The following is a 17,108-nucleotide window of genomic DNA, read 5'->3' as shown; positions in this document are numbered from 1 at the left end:
AGAAAATTATTCCACGTACTTTTCAAAGCCAAAAGGTGGCACTTATTACTGAAAAAATAGCTTACCAAAAGAAGAAGGCTCGACTTCGGGTAGAGTCTGAGAGAGTGAAGATACTACTTTCGTCCAATGAAAGTGTTGAAGTCAATCTCTCCTTTTTATTTAATTCAACTGTAGGATATGTGATGGAAATTAGTAGAGCTGAAATGAATGAGAAATGTAGTGATTTATTTGAAAAATATTGTGCGTGCATTAAACAAACGCTTATAAAATGTAATATTAATTCCAGAAGCATTAAGAAAGTGATAATGACTGGTGGTGCGTCTGAAATGATTGCATTACAAGACCAAGCAAAATTGATATTCAAAGAAGCTGCAGTATTTGTTGTTGACACGCCCGAGTTGGCTGTTGTAAAAGGTGCCTCAATGTATCATAAGGGAGACATTCAAGATGTTATCAATCATTCGGACGAAGACATTCGCGTTGAAATTGGATCAAAGTGTGAAGTGATTGTTTCAAAAACAGACTTACTCCCAGCAGAAGGGACAAAAAGGGTTGCCACCGTAGTGGATGAACAAAAGAAAGCAGTGTTCAAGATTTATAAAGGAGACAACTCTCAAGCCGATTTTAACACATTTGTTGGAGAGTTTGTGTTTGACAACATCCCAGTTCAAAAGGCCGGAGATGTTGTCTTTGTTCTGAAAATTGGAGTTGACACTGTTGGTAATATCGAAGCAGAAGCACATATGATTAATGGAAGAACAGAAAGGATAGAAGCAACTGTTTCGTTTGAAAAGAATAAAAAAGATTTTATTTTTACTAAAAGGCACTTTGATTATAAGGCATACAATTGGATAAGCGCACATCCGGAAGAGAAGCGTCCATCCAGTGTATCCTCACGATTTTGCTGGATACTAATTTTTGTTTTACTAAATTCATTACTTGTCATGTATTTAATAGGTGTTGGACAAAATCGGGGTTTCGCTTCATGATCAGTATAATTTATTTGGATAATAAATTGTTTGTTTTTTATGGTAAAAATTGATGTTATTTAAATGTATAAAAACCTTTAAATAACACCCCCGTTTTTGTATTGAATTGTATTTATTGGGATATTAATACAAGAATTTATTACTTTTACTAATCATAATACTCAAGCCTTATCAATAGAATTTTTTTTACTTTTCCTATTCCACAATTTTAATACTTAGTATTTTCTTACTCATTATGTCTAAATTATAATAAAATATTATATGCACACTTTTGTCATAATACCCTTTTTGTAATATGTTTAAAACTATAATTCTGTATTTGTTTTTTTGTTTAAATTACAATACACAAAAAATTCAATTATGCATTTCCAATTTGATTTGTTATTAGATTACATTGCTCAAAGCAGTTTTCTTCTTCAACCATCTCTTCGCCTTTTTTGTTTAAATTACAATAATTGAACACATATTGAATAAAAATGGAGTCAATTTTATTAATGTTAAAATAATTCGTAAAGCATTGCAACCACTTCTTCTATTTTTATTCTTTCAATTGGACGTTGTGACAAACACAACACAATGATATTGTACATTTTTACATCAACATAATCAGGCTTTTCGAGACGCTTTCCCAATGAAACTAACTCTGGTTATTTATACGCAATTCTCCATGCAAAGCACTCATTGATAATCATTGCAAATGAATAGACGTCGACTGGTCTTTTGTACTACTTAAAAAATTGGTTAATTACAAAGTATTTTGGTATCTCAAAAAATTGAAGAAATGAATTGATTCAAAAATTTTAGTTGTTTTTGTTGTAACGTCTTGTTGTTATTTTACCAAGATCGTTGCAAAAATTGTTGTCAGAAACGCGAACGGTTTTTTTAGTTATTTAAAAAAACAAATTGCAAAACTTAAATTTTTTCACAGCAAAAGATTTTTTATATAACAAAAAATAAATGTAACGTGAACGTGTTAAAGTACCTCATAACTTTTATTAATTCGACAATATTATTAAAATGACCAATTAAATCAAAAAAAATATTTCAAACCCATTTAAACAACAAAACAACTGTCAAAATATAAATGGTTAAACTTGAAAGTTATCACGTCATGATAGTCTCTAAGTACTTTGACACAATCGAAGACTTCATTAACTTGGAGTTGGTGTGTAAACAGTTTTGTGGCAATATGGAAAAATTTCACTTTAACCCAATACCGTTAAATTCCAAAACGGTTGAATACTTCCCAAAAATCGAAACACTTCATTTGTGGGATGTAATTGATGAAAATTTTGGTAATGATTTTCTGATCAACAAACAAAAGATAAAAGATATCGACGAATTTAAAAATGTTTCAAAGAAATTGTTTTATCGAATTATTGTGTGGTTCGGTGTTGATTTTGAAACTGTTGACAAAAACAAAACACAAAACATTGAGTTTAAAAAAGTTACTTACACTCAAAATGATAGAAAGAAATTTGGTAATAAGATTCCATCAAGTGTTACATCAATTGGTGAAGAATGTTTCTTGAAATATGATCGTATAAGAAGAGTTATAATACCATCAAACATCACATCTATTGGTAATCGTTGTTTTCGTCAATGCAACAATCTAAGTAGTGTTATAATGCCATCTAGCATTAAATCAATTGGCGAATGGTGTTTTTGTTTTTGCGATAGTCTAAGTAGTGTTACAATTCCATCGAGTGTGACATCAATTGGTAATGGGTGTTTTGTTTTATGTAGCAGTCTGACTAGTATTACAATACCATCAAGTGTTACATCAATTGGTGATCAATGTTTCAGACAATGTACAAGTCTGAGCAATTTTACAATACCATCTAGTGTGAAATCAACTGGTGATTGTTGTTTTAATCGATGTAGCAATCTAAGCAGTGTTATAATACCATTGAGTGTAATATCAATAGGACAATGGTGTTTCTGTGGATGTGGTAATTTAAAAAGTGTGACAATACCATCGAGTGTCACATCAAATTGTGATGATATTTTCGACTCACACACAGTAGTTTATCACAGTTTAGGTGATAATTAAGTTATTATTTATTTGTATTAAAAAGATAAAAAAGTCAATTTAAAATTAAGAAATTAAAAGGTGGAATTGGTGAAATTGTTGGTAATACAATGAACTTAAAGACGGTTTTTTGTAAATAAATAAATAAAACTCACACCAACAAATCTTTTTATAGTGTGGGTTTAATTTAAATAAGCTTCTCTTTTAGAACCCTAAGATAATTCAAAAACAACAAATAATCTGTGAAATAATACCAAATGTTTTTTTAGTATGTTTGTACTACATTTTAATATTCTAAAATAAATATAATATAACCTAACCACTTTTATACATGGCATTCTCAATGAAATGCTGGTTGTCAATCTTTTCTTTGTTTTTCAAATCAATTGGTATGATCTATAAACCACATCACAACAATGACACGTATTTGATTAACTATCGTAAATGGTCTGCCGACTGTGTTGATATCACTCGAAAATTCGCTAGAGAGCAAATATAAATTCCACATTTTTTGCATCCTTTTTTCGAAAGTTTAATATAGTCAAAAAGTTAAAATTTTTTAAAATAAAACAAAAAATAATGATTTCAAAAAAGGAAAAAGCTATTTAATTATGATTATAAAACTAATTGTATAGTTAGTTTTCTCTATCATTAATTCAAAAACCGACTTTTTTTAAAATTTATAATAGCATAAAACTGTATTAATGTTGTTTTACGAATATAAAAATCATTACGGTATAATATAAACATTTCAAACTAATAATGCAGTAAAATGGATACTTTATTCAAAGAGTTAAATAAATTGTGTCAATCGTCGTCACTTGTATACAACGATTATTTAAATAATAGACACGACACGGTTTTTGTTGACGACAAAACAAAACCAATAGCAACAAGAATAAAAACAGCCGAAACATTTTACGAGCGATTCGAAGAAAATGTCGCAAGAAATTATGTATTGTTTAAGTCACTCGAGATTGTGTATAACAACCTTAAAACAATGAAAAAGAAGGTAAAAACTGAAATGAAAATCCTTAAAAATCAAAATGATTTAAATTGTTTTGATAAAATCGTTGAAGAACTATCTGAAATTTACGACGAAGACTTTCAAGCTAAAAAGAATGTGCTGGAAGAACAAATTAAAGAATTTGAAAATCGCAAAAACACAAAGATATCAGAAATGAAAAAATCCAAATATTACAAAGGATGTGATGATACAGAATTAAACATAGGAAAAAAAACAAACATGATATTTAAAGAAGTAATTTTTGACAGTGTGCAAGACGACTGGAAACAAAATACTTCCGTTTTTAATAATAAAATAGAAGGAAAAAGTAACTTAGTTTTTTTGATTGAGGATAACGACGGTAACAAATTTGGGGGTGTTTTGTTCGAGAAGGTAAAAAACATTGAATGGGTTGATGATTCGAAATCGTTTATTTTTATTTCAAAAATTAATGGTAAAAATACATTTGAAAAGTATCCAATTAACGATAAACAGACTTTTTATCTTAATCGAAAAAAAGATTTTTCATTGTTTTCGTTTAAAATGACGAGCGACTTTGGAATTAACAAAAATGGAGATGGAACATTCAGATTATCTTCTTTTGGAGGTAAAAACAAGTTATTTATTGATGATAAATTTAAAGTCAGTAGAATAAAAGTCATTCAATTGGAATAATTTATTTTGAATGACATTTTTTGTATTTGTTTTATATAACAAAATAGTTAATGACTGATACAATGTATCTAACAATTAATAAAATCTATTCAACTTTAAAAGATTTAATATTGTAATTGATTTAATAATTAGAGTTGTAAAAAAAAATCCAGCTTGATAAAAAAGTCTGGCTTTTTTGGGAAATAGTAAATGAAATCAATTTAAACTTAATGATAAAAAACATTTATTTTTAATAACAAAAAACTCTTGTTTGTGGAAATTTGTATGTGAAAAACTCTAATACTAAAACTATAATAGTTTTTTATTATAATTATTTTTTTTACTTATGGAGCAACTTTTTTTTTAACTATAAATATATTATTAATTTTTATTATAAATTATCTTAACTGTTAATTATTTATTCATCTGGGAAATATAGCACAACGGTAGTGCAGCTGTTTATTGAACAGAAAAAATAAAAGTTCAGAAGATCGTGGGTTCGACTCCTACATTCCCGCTTTTAAAAATATTTGTTTTATTTTTAAAATTTTTATTTTTGTTTTTATTTTTAATACTGTCTTGAAATTAACATCACTACTTTTTGTCGTGGTTTAAAAGATAGAACTTTTTTGAACAAACTTTTACAAACATTACTTTACTTCATTATAATATGTCTGTTATAACTAATTTGTCTAACTAAACAATGTTTAATTCATAATTTAAAAAATATACAAAAACGTGCAAACTAAAATTAACAAAATTAAGTCTAATTTTCATCTTATTTAAGATTAAAGTGACTTCCCAAGGTGTGCAAGTTAAGGTATAGTTCATTTATAATTTTTTTATTAAAAAAATAGAATCATTAATTTTTTGAAATTATGAAAAAAAAGATTATTTTTAGTTTAATTATTAATTATAATTTTGAAGTTATTACTAAACTATACTTTAACTTGCACACCTTGTGACGTTGCAATTTTTAACTTTCACACTTCGAATACAATTAATTAAGCAACAATTTCAGGAAAGCGACCCAATTGAAATTATCGAAGGACCAGTTCTGGACAACAGTGCACATCGATTTGTAACAATGAACTGCACCTATTAAACAGACTATTTGTTATTGTTTGCTATAAAACGGCACAGAGAAAAACATAATGTTTATCATACCTTTTCTTGTCACTTTGAATACAATAACACAAGAGACATCGACAGTTATTCACGTCTTGAAACAAAATTGTTTTTACATTAAACACGTAGATAAAACACTACCCAATTTTTATAATTTAATTTGCTTTTTGTAGTTTATTAATTCAAGCACCAAAGGGTTGTCTGTTTTTTGAAACTATTTGGAAATGAATAACATTTTTTTAATAAAATGTTTTTCAACTAAAATTTAGTCTTGCACGCCCTTTCCCTGTAAAAAAGACTAAAAATTTTAACTTGCACACCTTGGGAGAGTCACTTTACTTTAAGTTTTTGGAATAAAATAAAAATTTATTCCTCAACAAAGAATTTACAATCAGAACTGCTCTTTATTCAAAAGTGACATTTGATGCTTCTGGTAAAGTATCAGCTATTTATTTAGAAAAATTATCTAACTTATAAAAAGTTTGACTTTTTACTGTGAGTACTGTAGTATTTCACAATAGCAGTTCTTTATTATATTTCAAAGTTTATAACTCGACTATGCGAGTTATTTTTGTACTGGTATGAACAAATATAAAAAAGATTATACATTTGACTGTTTTTTAAGTAATAAAAATTAATAAAAGTTCGATTCGTTTAGAGCAATGCGTATTGACTTTTGCAATATTTAGTGTATTTCTGTTTTATACAAGAACAATACTTTTGATCACAATGAAAAGTTCCACTTTTTAAGTCAGAATATTAACATCATTTTATGTACAAATCGGGGTCAGACCTTTCCCACCCCGTTTACCAAAATAAAATATTTGCCGCGATTGTTTTTGAAGGAAGTCCATTTTTCAGCCACTGTTTGTGCGTCCCCATGTCACCCACTTTCCTTGTCCGTACTGTGTGGACGCGGATGTGGTTCCCCCCCCCCCCCGCTTGCGGGGGGGGGGGGGGTCAGGGGGGGATCCGCGCCAAGGGAGGACTTGGAAAGTGGGTGAAACGGTGCACAAACAGACTGTTTGAGTGTGTCTTCAGAGCCTTCTTTTCAATGCTCCGTCTCACTCGGTTTCCACTAAATCAAGGTGAATTTTCGGCATTTTTTGAATTCGGGAACCAGACCTAATATTATCCAAAACGCCCATTTACTATAATTATAATTATAAAATTATAAAATATAGTAAATTAATTCTATATTTAAACGGGGTGAGGGTGGGAAAGGTCTGCCCCGTACAAATCGTGTGATAAAAAAACAACTTTATATTAATTTATATAAATAATTTAAATTCTAATAAATAAATTTGTGATACAATAAATGTAATTATAACAAAAAACCAATTTTAAAAATATTAGTATTAATAAAATACTTCAAAAGATAACTATAATTTATATTTAAAATTATTATAATATATAGCTATTTTTTTTAAATTACATTAAAATGTTTTAAATCAATTCTTATAAATAAAAAAACATGTCAAAAATAGCTTTTTCAGTGAATTTGTTTTGTAGAAATCTTTTGCCACATATAAATTGCTTTAATTTAGGGTAAACAACGGGCATTAGGTAAAACGTGATAAAAATTTAAAGCAGTTAGATGGATTTCCCCAAATATTCCATTTCTTTTAATCCAAAATAATACCAAATAATGTCGAGATACTAATTATATAATGAATTATTATTAATTTGTCAACGCAATTATCAACTTTATTTCAAACTCAAATTAATATTGAAAAGACGAAAACACCAAAATAACAATAAAAATCTTATTTTAAAACTACTTAATTCTAATAATGAAACTGTTCAGGGTATTGATATTAATTTACATTATTAGTGTTAAAAGTACACACGTGAAGTGGTGCAAATATCGATATGAACTTCTGTGTGTTGGTTTGGATGACGAGTGTTCGTCCAATTTTGAATGGAGTCTTTCAAGTGATGAAATTGAGTTACCACAAGTAAATGACAATTTTTCAGTGAAGTGTTTTAAAGAGACAGAACTGACTCTTTCAATAAATTTCAAAGTAAAACAAACACTATTTTTTACTTTAGAAAACACTTTTTACAAATTTTTGAAAATCAAAAATTACTTTGAAAACATCACAAATTTATTTAAAAAAAATTCACACAATTCCAGTCAATCATTTAATAACAACAAAAATTCAAATAACACAAAAGAAACTTTAAAAGGCTCCTGTACCAATTGTGCAATTTGTAGTGGTACAACATGCACTAAATGCAATGATGGGTATTACTTATCTTCAGGCTCTTGTAGTTCGTGTAGTTATAGGTGCGTCACATGTTTTGGTTCTTCATATACCCAGTGTTATTCATGTAAAAATGGGTATTATTTAAAAGATCCCAATTACTGTTATTCATGTTCATCTCCTTGTAATTATTGTACTACTGCCACAAGTTGTGTTACTTGTAATCAATATTACTATCTATCAGGAACTTCATGTCTTTCTTGTTATTCTTCGTGTAGTTATTGCAGTGGACCAAATTCAAATCAATGTACCTCATGTAGATTACATTATTACTATTCAAGTGGAAGTTGTATTGCGTGTCATTCTTCATGTAATACTTGCTCGAGTTATTCATCATCGAGTTGCAAAACATGCTATTCAAAATATTATCTGTCAAATTCTCAGTGCTATGCATGTAGTGCAGATTGTTATAATTGCAACGGTCCAACACGCCTAAATTGCACAAGTTGTAATTCCCATTACTATTTATCAAATAAAGAGTGTTTTCTATGTCACTCGGAGTGTTACAGTTGCGATGGTCCTTATCGAACAAATTGTACATCTTGTTATAATGGATATTATTTTTATTACTCATCAACTTATAATAGAACTTGCATTCCTTGTATGGATGGTTGTGCGCATTGTCCAGACTCAACGTATTGTTTTGAATGTTCAATGGGCTATTTTCGATATGATTATAATATTTGCCTAAAATGTTCAGAAGGATGTCTCGATTGTCGAGAAATGGATTATTGTTATCAATGTGTTAATGGATATTACTCTTATTATAACAACACTGGTAGTTATTGTAAGAAATGTGCGCCAGAGTGCCTTACATGTTATGGCCCAAACAATAATACGTGTTACTCGTGTGCTGAAAAATATTATTTACAGTCTAATAAATGTCTCCAATGTGATTCGACGTGTTACAATTGCACGGGATTAGCTACAAATTGCACATCATGTGTAGAAGGGGAAAGGTATTATTTCAATGGAGTTTGTAATATATGTGAAAATTGTAAGACAGGAAAATGTTATTCATATCCCATTATGTGTTCACAATGTGATGATGGGTATTATTCACTCAATGGAATTTGTGTTTTATGTCATTCAAATTGTTTAACATGTGATACTCAATCCACAAATTGTACATCGTGTTATGATGGAACTTATTTGTATGATAACAAGTGTTTACCTTGTGATACATCATGCACAACTAATTATTGTGATACTTTTAATGGATGTACACTATGTAAACCAAATTATTTTCCCAAGAACAAAACGTGTCATTTATGTAATGAAATAAACAACTGTAACACATGTAGTCAACTTTCAGAAATTTGTACAAAGTGTAATGGCGAATTTTTAACACAAAATGGTAAGTGTGTATGTCCTGCTCATAAATATCAAAGTGAAATAAGCAAATGCGACTATTGTTATAACAAAATTGATAATTGTAAGATGTGTACATATTCGGGAGATAAAGTAACGTGTTTGGAGTGTTATCCGCCTTATATGGCATCAAATGGTATATGTATTTTGTGTAATGACTATTATTATTATAATCAAACAACTAAAATGTGTTTACAAGATAACAATGGTTGTAACACACAACTTGATAACACTAAGTGTTTAAAATGTAATGACAACTATTATTTAAATAAAGGTAAGTGTATACCACAAAATTCTAAATGTGTGAGTAACTCGAAAATATCATGTGAAGAATGTAATAATGGATTTTCTATTATAGGTGAGTGTTATAGTTACATGCAATCGTGCAAATACTTTAATAACAATAACATGCAAAGTACTTGTTTTAATTGTGATGATAATTACGAATATAACAACAAGTGTGTGTTACAAAATAATGTCAATTCGTATACTAGAAATAATGCAAAATTCAAATGTAATGATAATGAATATGTTAATGATAACAATAAATGTTCTCTATGTTATCAATACAACCAAAACACCGCAAAGTGCATTTTAAGTCAACAGACTGTGGTATCACTAACTTGTGACAAAAATGGAGTTATTAATTTGAATTCAAAAGTGTGTAATAATTACATTAATTGTATTCAAAATGAACAAAGTGACTGTGTTAAATGTTCTGAAGATACAAATTACATTTTAAAAGACAATTCCTGTACAAAACATGTTATTGAAAATTGCGTATTATATAACAAAAATGTGTGTATAAAGTGCGAAAATAATTATTTAATTAACAACAATGTCTGTGTCAGAATGGAACAACTTTACTGCAAACGGTCTCATGGAGTATCATGTGAAGAGTGTATACCTTCTTATTATAAAAGCAATACAGAAAATAGTGATTATTGCTTACCATCAACATTTAGAGAGAAATATCTCATATTGACATCAAATGCAATTAAAACGATTTACGAATGTCAAAGTACATATGGTCTTTACGACAATAGTTGCACTTTAGTTAGAACTTTTAAATTAAATAACCAATTTAATAAAGACTTAAAAACTTCAAACAAATTAGTTATAGATGAATATGATAAAAAAAATCAAAACAGTTATAAATATATGAAAAATGATGCTCTTACAGATTGCGAAATAATGACAACTAAAGGATGTGTAAAATGCAACGAAAAGTTTTATTTATCAAACAACAAGTGTCTTCCATGTAAAGGGAAATGTGTGACGTGTTATAATTCGACGTACTGCCTTTCATGTTCGACTGATTTGTATTTTTTGAATGTCAATAATGAGTGTGAGTTAGCCAGTGATTTACGCTCACGATGTCAAAATTCGATGCCAAATGATGTTGGATGTGCCATATGTAAAAATGGGTATTTTAAAGACAAGAACGATTGTGTCAAATGTGATCCATCGTGTGCCACATGCACTGAAATTTCAAAGTGTTTGACATGTATTGATAACTCCTTTTTGACACCAAGTGAGTCGTATTTATGTCAGTCTTTTGATGGTTTAACGAATTGTATAGACAAAACAAAGAGTGGGTGTAAATCGTGTGCTGACGGGTATTACTTGAATTTGGCAAATAACAGGTGTTATCAATGCAACAGTGAGTGCCAATTATGCACATCTGATGTGTCGTGTACACTCTGTAAAGACAATTACATATTAAAAAATGAACGTTGTGAAAACATCACAACAGTGCAATTTTGTGTGAAGGCCTTACATAATTATTGCACACAATGTGAAAATAACAAGAAATTGAGTGAAGATGGGTTGTCCTGTGTCGATGACAAAAAGTTGTTTTTGAAAGTTGGAGTGCCAATTTTGGTTATCTTCTTTGTCATCATATTTGGCACCATTTCAGTGATTTTATTGTTAGTTTATATACACCAGAGACAAAAGACGAAAAAAGAAGAAGCCAAAGTCTGTATTTTTGACATGAAAAAATCAAATGTGACGTTCACAAATATTTCAACGAAGATTTGTAGTAACAAAAAGGTTCTTGAATTTACTGGAGAGAGTGACACAGACATCGATGTCAATGTAGAGAGTCGTGAATTGCTGTGTATTGGTAACAAAGGGAAAACGCCAATTAAAATTCAATTTACTGTGAAGGAGGGGTGCGACCAATATTCTATTAGAACAGAACCTAAATTGGTGACACTCAAAAAGAACTTTGCATGTGAATTTGAAGTGTTTATAACACCAAATTTCTCGTCTAAAATTGAAGATGAAGTTGCATGTGTGTGTCTTGATGTGAACGAAGGGAAAGAAGAAGTCATTCTAATCAAAATACGAGCAAGCACAAAGCCATCGACACGACTGGATTATCACGAATTGATTGAAGATAAGAAAATAGGAGAAGGCACGTTTGGAACAGTTTATAAAGGAACTTATAGAGGAAATCTGGTTGCTATAAAACGAATGAAATTTTCTGTAGAAAATTGCGACTCAACCAAAATAGGAGGAACAGCAAATTACACAAATTTAAATAACAAAACTAATGGAATGAATAATTTAAATACACAACAAACTAATTCTGGAACAGCGACACAGGAAAGTACAAATTATAACACAAATGACACTTCAAAAAATACCACAAAAAACAATACAAACTTTTCAATGACAGAAAATGACGAACAACGTTTTGAAGACTTTGCAAATGAAGTTTCTATGTTAGATAAATTTAGAAGTGAATATATTGTACATTTCTATGGCGCTGTATTCGTACCAAGTAAAATTTGTATGGTCACCGAATTTGCTCAATTTGGGTCTTTACATGATTTGATGAAACACAAAAAGAGTGATGAAGTTGATATAAACGTGCGAATTAAAATATTAATAGACTCTTCAAAGGGAATTGAATATTTACATACAAATGGAATATTACACAGAGATATTAAGCCAGACAATATCTTAGTCTTTTCGTTGGATATCACAGAAAAAGTAATTGCTAAGTTAACTGACTTTGGAAGTTCGAGAAACGTCAACTTGTTACAGACGAATATGACATTTACTAAAGGTATTGGTACACCTACTTATATGGCACCCGAAATATTAAAACAAGAGAAATATAAAAAGAGTGCCGATATTTATTCGTTCGGAGTGATGATGTATGAGTGTCTCGGGTGGTGTAATGCATACCCAAAAACATTCTTTAAATTTCCATGGAAAATTGCGGAATTCGTAACATCGGGAAAACGTCTAGAAAAGCAAGATAACATGCCAACTCAACTTTTTGATATTATTGAAAAGTGTTGGAAACATAATCAAATCGAAAGGATCACATCTTCTAAATTAGTCTGTGAATTGGAAAAGCAACGCATTCAATAATTTAAATGTTTTATTGTTTTATCTATCATTTACGACAAAATACGTAATTACAGGGAGGATATAAAACAGCTTTAGTCTTTTTAACTGCTTCCCATCAATTTAATAGTTATAACTAATAACATTATAATAAAAAATATAATACAAATTACCACCTCAAACAGAAAAAGTCTCCACGAGGCATATTCAGCCTTCATGGTAAACAGTACTATACATTATTATATTAATATTATTTAAATATATAAAATCAAGTGGAAGCGGTTAAAAAGACAGAAGCAGTTTTTTAGCTTTCCCTGTATTTCAGGATTATTTACAATGAAAAAAATCATCAAAATTAACTAACCGTTGCTCACCCTAAATTATACAAAATTTCATTATAAATAACTATTTCAATGTTAAATGGATTAACACATTATACAGATTGAGTATTTAATGGGTGCCAAGAAATTAAAAAATTGATTGATGTAAATATTCGGGTTTTATTTTTTTTGTTTTTTATTTTTTTTCTTGATAATAATTGAAATGAAAATCGGTGCCAAACTCATTTCAATTCTTAAAATAATTCTGGCACCCCATAAATACTCGATCTGTAATTACAAATAACGTAATTTTTAAAATTAAACAAATAATTTCGATTTCAAACAGAGTGTCTAAAAAACGTCTAAGTCCCAAGTTACAGAAAAATCAAAAAAAATTGTTTTGAAATAATTGATTTTTTTTATTTTTGGTTTAATATATTTTTATGAATGAAAATCTATAATTGCTTGGTAAACTATTAATAAATATGTTATTTAAAACTATAAAATATAACTTAAACAACTTAATTAACAAAAAATAACACTGTTAAGTGTCGTTTTTGTGTGTATGAGTGCGTCAATTATATAGACCCTGTTTAAAAAGACTGGGTCGATTATATATATAAAGGCGAGTAGTCTTGCCTTCATATATACGTAACTATTGTCATTATTTAAAATCGATTCTCGGTATTTCAAAATGAGTAGAAACGAGACTCATTTTAACCGAGAAATTGAGTCTCATTTGTTCAGCAAGTGTTCTTTTAATTTTTTAGATTATTATGTGCGTTTTACATTTTTTTCTGTTCTTGTAGAGAACAGTAAAATAACGGGAAATTTGATAAATTACAAATCTGGTTTTAATGATAGTTCTAACTTTTCTCTTAAATTTTATCAATAAAATATTATATTTTTTGATTTAATTGCTTGGATTTTTAGGGAAATTTCGTAAATGTGTTCATTTTTTTACATGTTTTATTATTGTTTTTGTGAATTGAATAATGTGCTTGAAATTGCTAATGTTTTCAATTTTATAATCAAATAATTAATAGTGTTTAATTTAATTTTTCGGGAAAAAATAAGAAAATTTATGTTCAATTTGATTGTAAATTTTCGGGATAAATTATTGTTATTTTTGTCTCCTTTAAAATTCTATTATTTTTTGATCAAATCGATCAAAAAAACAATTTTTTTGTTATTTTTACTTCAAAATCCTCAACTTGGGACTTAAGTGCATTTTTTGGACACTCTGTTTCAAATGAGTGAAATATAATAATTAATTATTCAACCAGTCTACATTTATTTTTTAAAAGTGGTTATATTATTTGAATTTGTCAATTTATTTATGTTGTTTTTGATATAACTTTTTATAAAAGTTTTCTTGAAAATAACTATTTTTTATGACAGTCATTTTGGCAACTATGAATGAATTTTGGATAGATAAGATAGTTGTATTTTATTGTTTTTACAAAACAACAATTAATATCGTATCTGGTTAGGTATCATGACTGATTTGTTAACATAATAATAATAAATTTATATTTAAATAATTAATATATCATTTAATAATAAAATACAAGATAATATTTTAAAGCTTGAAAAAAATAATTGATTATAAATTGTTTAAAAAACTGTTAAAAACATATTTAATAATGTTCAAAAAACGAAAAACCATGAATTTCAAAATTTCTCGACTTTCTGGCTATCACATCATGATAGTGTCTATGTATTTAGACACAATCAAAGATTTTATTAACTTGGAGGTTGTATGCAAGAAATTTTGTGGTAATATGGAAAAATTCCATTTTAACCCAATTCCGTTGATCTGAAACAATTGTATACTTCCCAAACATAGAAACACTTCATTTGTGGAGTAAATGTGATGAAAACTTTGGAAATATATATTTAATAAACACAAAAGAAAACGTAGAAGATAAAGACTATGAAGATAAAGCTGTTTTTAAAAAAATGTTTTATCGAATCATTGTGTGGTTCAATGTTGACTTTGAAACTGTTGACAATAACAAATTTAGAAACATCGAGTTCAAATATGTTAATTACACTAAAAATGATAGAGAAAGATTTGGTAATAACATACCATTAAATGTAAAATCAATTGGTCGTAAATGTTTCATTAAATGTCTTAGTTTGAGCAGTTTTACAATACCTCCAAATATAAAATCAATTGGCTATAAATGTTTCTGTGATTGTTTCAATCTCAGCAGTGTTACTATACCATTGAGTGTGACATCAATTAATAATAGATGTTTTTATGGATGTATAAGTCTGAAAAGTGTTACAATACCATTAAATGTATCATCAATTGGTAAAGATTGTTTTTATGGATGCCATAGTTTAAGCAGTGTAACAATACCATTAAATGTATCATCAATTGGTAAAAATTGTTTCTGTGGATGCCATAGTTTAAGCAGTGTTACATTACCATCTCTAGTGTCATTAATTGGTAAATATTGTTTTTTTGAATGTGGTAGTTTGAGAAGTATTACAATACCATCTACTGTGACATTAATTGGTAGTATGTGTTTCTATGGATGCAGTAGTCTGAGCAGTGTTAATATACCATCGAGTATAAAATCAATTGGTGATAATTGTTTCTGTGAATGTATAAGTTTAAGCAGTGTTACATTACCTTCTAGTGTTTCATTGATTGGTTATGATTGTTTTTGTAAATGCAGAAGTTTGAGAAGTGTCACAATACCATCTAGTGTAAAATCAATTGGTGTTAATTGTTTTTATGGATGCACTAATTTAAGCAATGTTAATATACCTCCGAGTATAAAATCAATTGGTGATAATTGTTTCTGTGAATGTATAAGTTTAAGCAGTGTTACATTACCTTCTAGTGTGAAATCAATTGGTGATAATTGTTTCCCATCGAACACCGTGGTTTGTCTCGATAAAAATAACTATTGTGTTATTACTTAATTTGTTAAAAAAAATATAGAGAAAATTAATTGATAAATTGTGAAATTAATAAGGTAAAAATTACATATCATTGTCGAGTGTAAAAGAAGAGTCTTAAAGCCAGCCCACAGTTCTAACTCACTTTTATATGAAACAAGTCTACTATAAATTAGTATATTATTTAGAATTTAAAAAAAACTAAGTTAAAACAGATAATTAGTAACATAATACCGATTATATTACAACATAGCAAGTATACATTTTTATTTCCACTCTACAAAATATAAAAATAAGAAACTTTACATTTTATTAATTAATAAATATAATTAACAAATTTATATATATTAATTAATACAATCCGTCAATTGAACACTAAAAACATTGCTTAAAATTTATGTAAAGATATAAACAGGGTTTTCGTAAAATATTTACAAATACAAAAAAACCAGGGACCAACTATTAATAAACACACTGTTTTTTTAAATAAAATATAAAAAAATATAAAATATGAAACTCTTAATTATCATTCAGAGTTGTCTTATTTGTTAATGCCCAGCCGAGCCAAAGAAAAGTTTGTTCTTTATATTGATTTATCTCTTATTGTTGAATACTTTTAATAATCATCAATCATTTGCTGTATGTCTGAATCACCAATAATTTATTTATTTATTACTTTATTTTCATTTATTGCGTGAGCCACTTTTAATACTGAACGAAAAGTGACTTATCAAATCAACCGAATGAATAGAAAAGACTACAACATCTTCTTTGAAAAAATGAATGAACGATTTAATTGAATGGTTGTGTTGAAGTTGAACATGGTTGAACATAAGAATAATATTTTATAATAAAACAATAATTAATAATAATAAACTTACTATTATAACTCACATTAAGTTGTTGTTCATTCATACTTTATTCAACACATTCATTTTTTTCATCACGAAAAATAACCGTTTTAAGACCAAATAATAAGAAATTTGCTCATTTATTTATATCTTTGCCCGTTTTATTGTATAAAATTTACTTAATAGTCAATAGCTAAAATTAGTCTGG

At 28.2% G+C, this 17,108-nt stretch overlaps 5 protein-coding genes across 5 annotated transcripts; all 5 read left to right on the top strand.

The window, feature by feature from the left end:
* Positions 1-2: 2 nt before the first annotated feature.
* On the top strand, positions 3-989 carry EIN_303730 (hypothetical protein; the record flags this gene model as incomplete). Its single annotated transcript, XM_004256652.1, has 1 exon — positions 3-989. A coding segment is annotated over one exon (987 nt), but the record flags the coding sequence as incomplete, so codon positions are not given.
* A 1,084-nt stretch (positions 990-2,073) lies between these two features.
* Positions 2,074-3,161, top strand: EIN_303720 (hypothetical protein; the record flags this gene model as incomplete). Its single annotated transcript, XM_004256651.1, has 2 exons — positions 2,074-3,015; positions 3,093-3,161. 2 exons carry the CDS (start codon positions 2,074-2,076, stop codon positions 3,159-3,161), a joined length of 1,011 nt encoding a protein of 336 aa, XP_004256699.1.
* Positions 3,162-3,793: 632 nt separating this feature from the next.
* Positions 3,794-4,702, top strand: EIN_303710 (hypothetical protein; the record flags this gene model as incomplete). The annotated part of the gene is made up of 1 exon (XM_004256650.1): positions 3,794-4,702. One exon carries the CDS (start codon positions 3,794-3,796, stop codon positions 4,700-4,702), a length of 909 nt encoding a protein of 302 aa, XP_004256698.1.
* A 2,900-nt stretch (positions 4,703-7,602) lies between these two features.
* Positions 7,603-12,837, top strand: EIN_303700 (protein serine/threonine kinase, putative; the record flags this gene model as incomplete). The annotated part of the gene is made up of 2 exons (XM_004256649.1): positions 7,603-11,378; positions 11,400-12,837. 2 exons carry the CDS (start codon positions 7,603-7,605, stop codon positions 12,835-12,837), a joined length of 5,214 nt encoding a protein of 1,737 aa, XP_004256697.1.
* A 2,258-nt stretch (positions 12,838-15,095) lies between these two features.
* On the top strand, positions 15,096-16,515 carry EIN_303690 (hypothetical protein; the record flags this gene model as incomplete). The annotated part of the gene is made up of 2 exons (XM_004256648.1): positions 15,096-16,034; positions 16,465-16,515. 2 exons carry the CDS (start codon positions 15,096-15,098, stop codon positions 16,513-16,515), a joined length of 990 nt encoding a protein of 329 aa, XP_004256696.1.
* Positions 16,516-17,108: the final 593 nt, after the last annotated feature.

Source organism: Entamoeba invadens (assembly GCF_000330505.1).
Source record: "Entamoeba invadens IP1 unplaced genomic scaffold scaff_1105074726231, whole genome shotgun sequence".
Lineage (NCBI taxonomy): Eukaryota > Evosea > Mastigamoebida > Endamoebidae > Entamoeba > Entamoeba invadens.
Note: the sequence above shows the minus strand (reverse complement) of the source record. Positions and strands in the feature narration are given on the sequence as shown.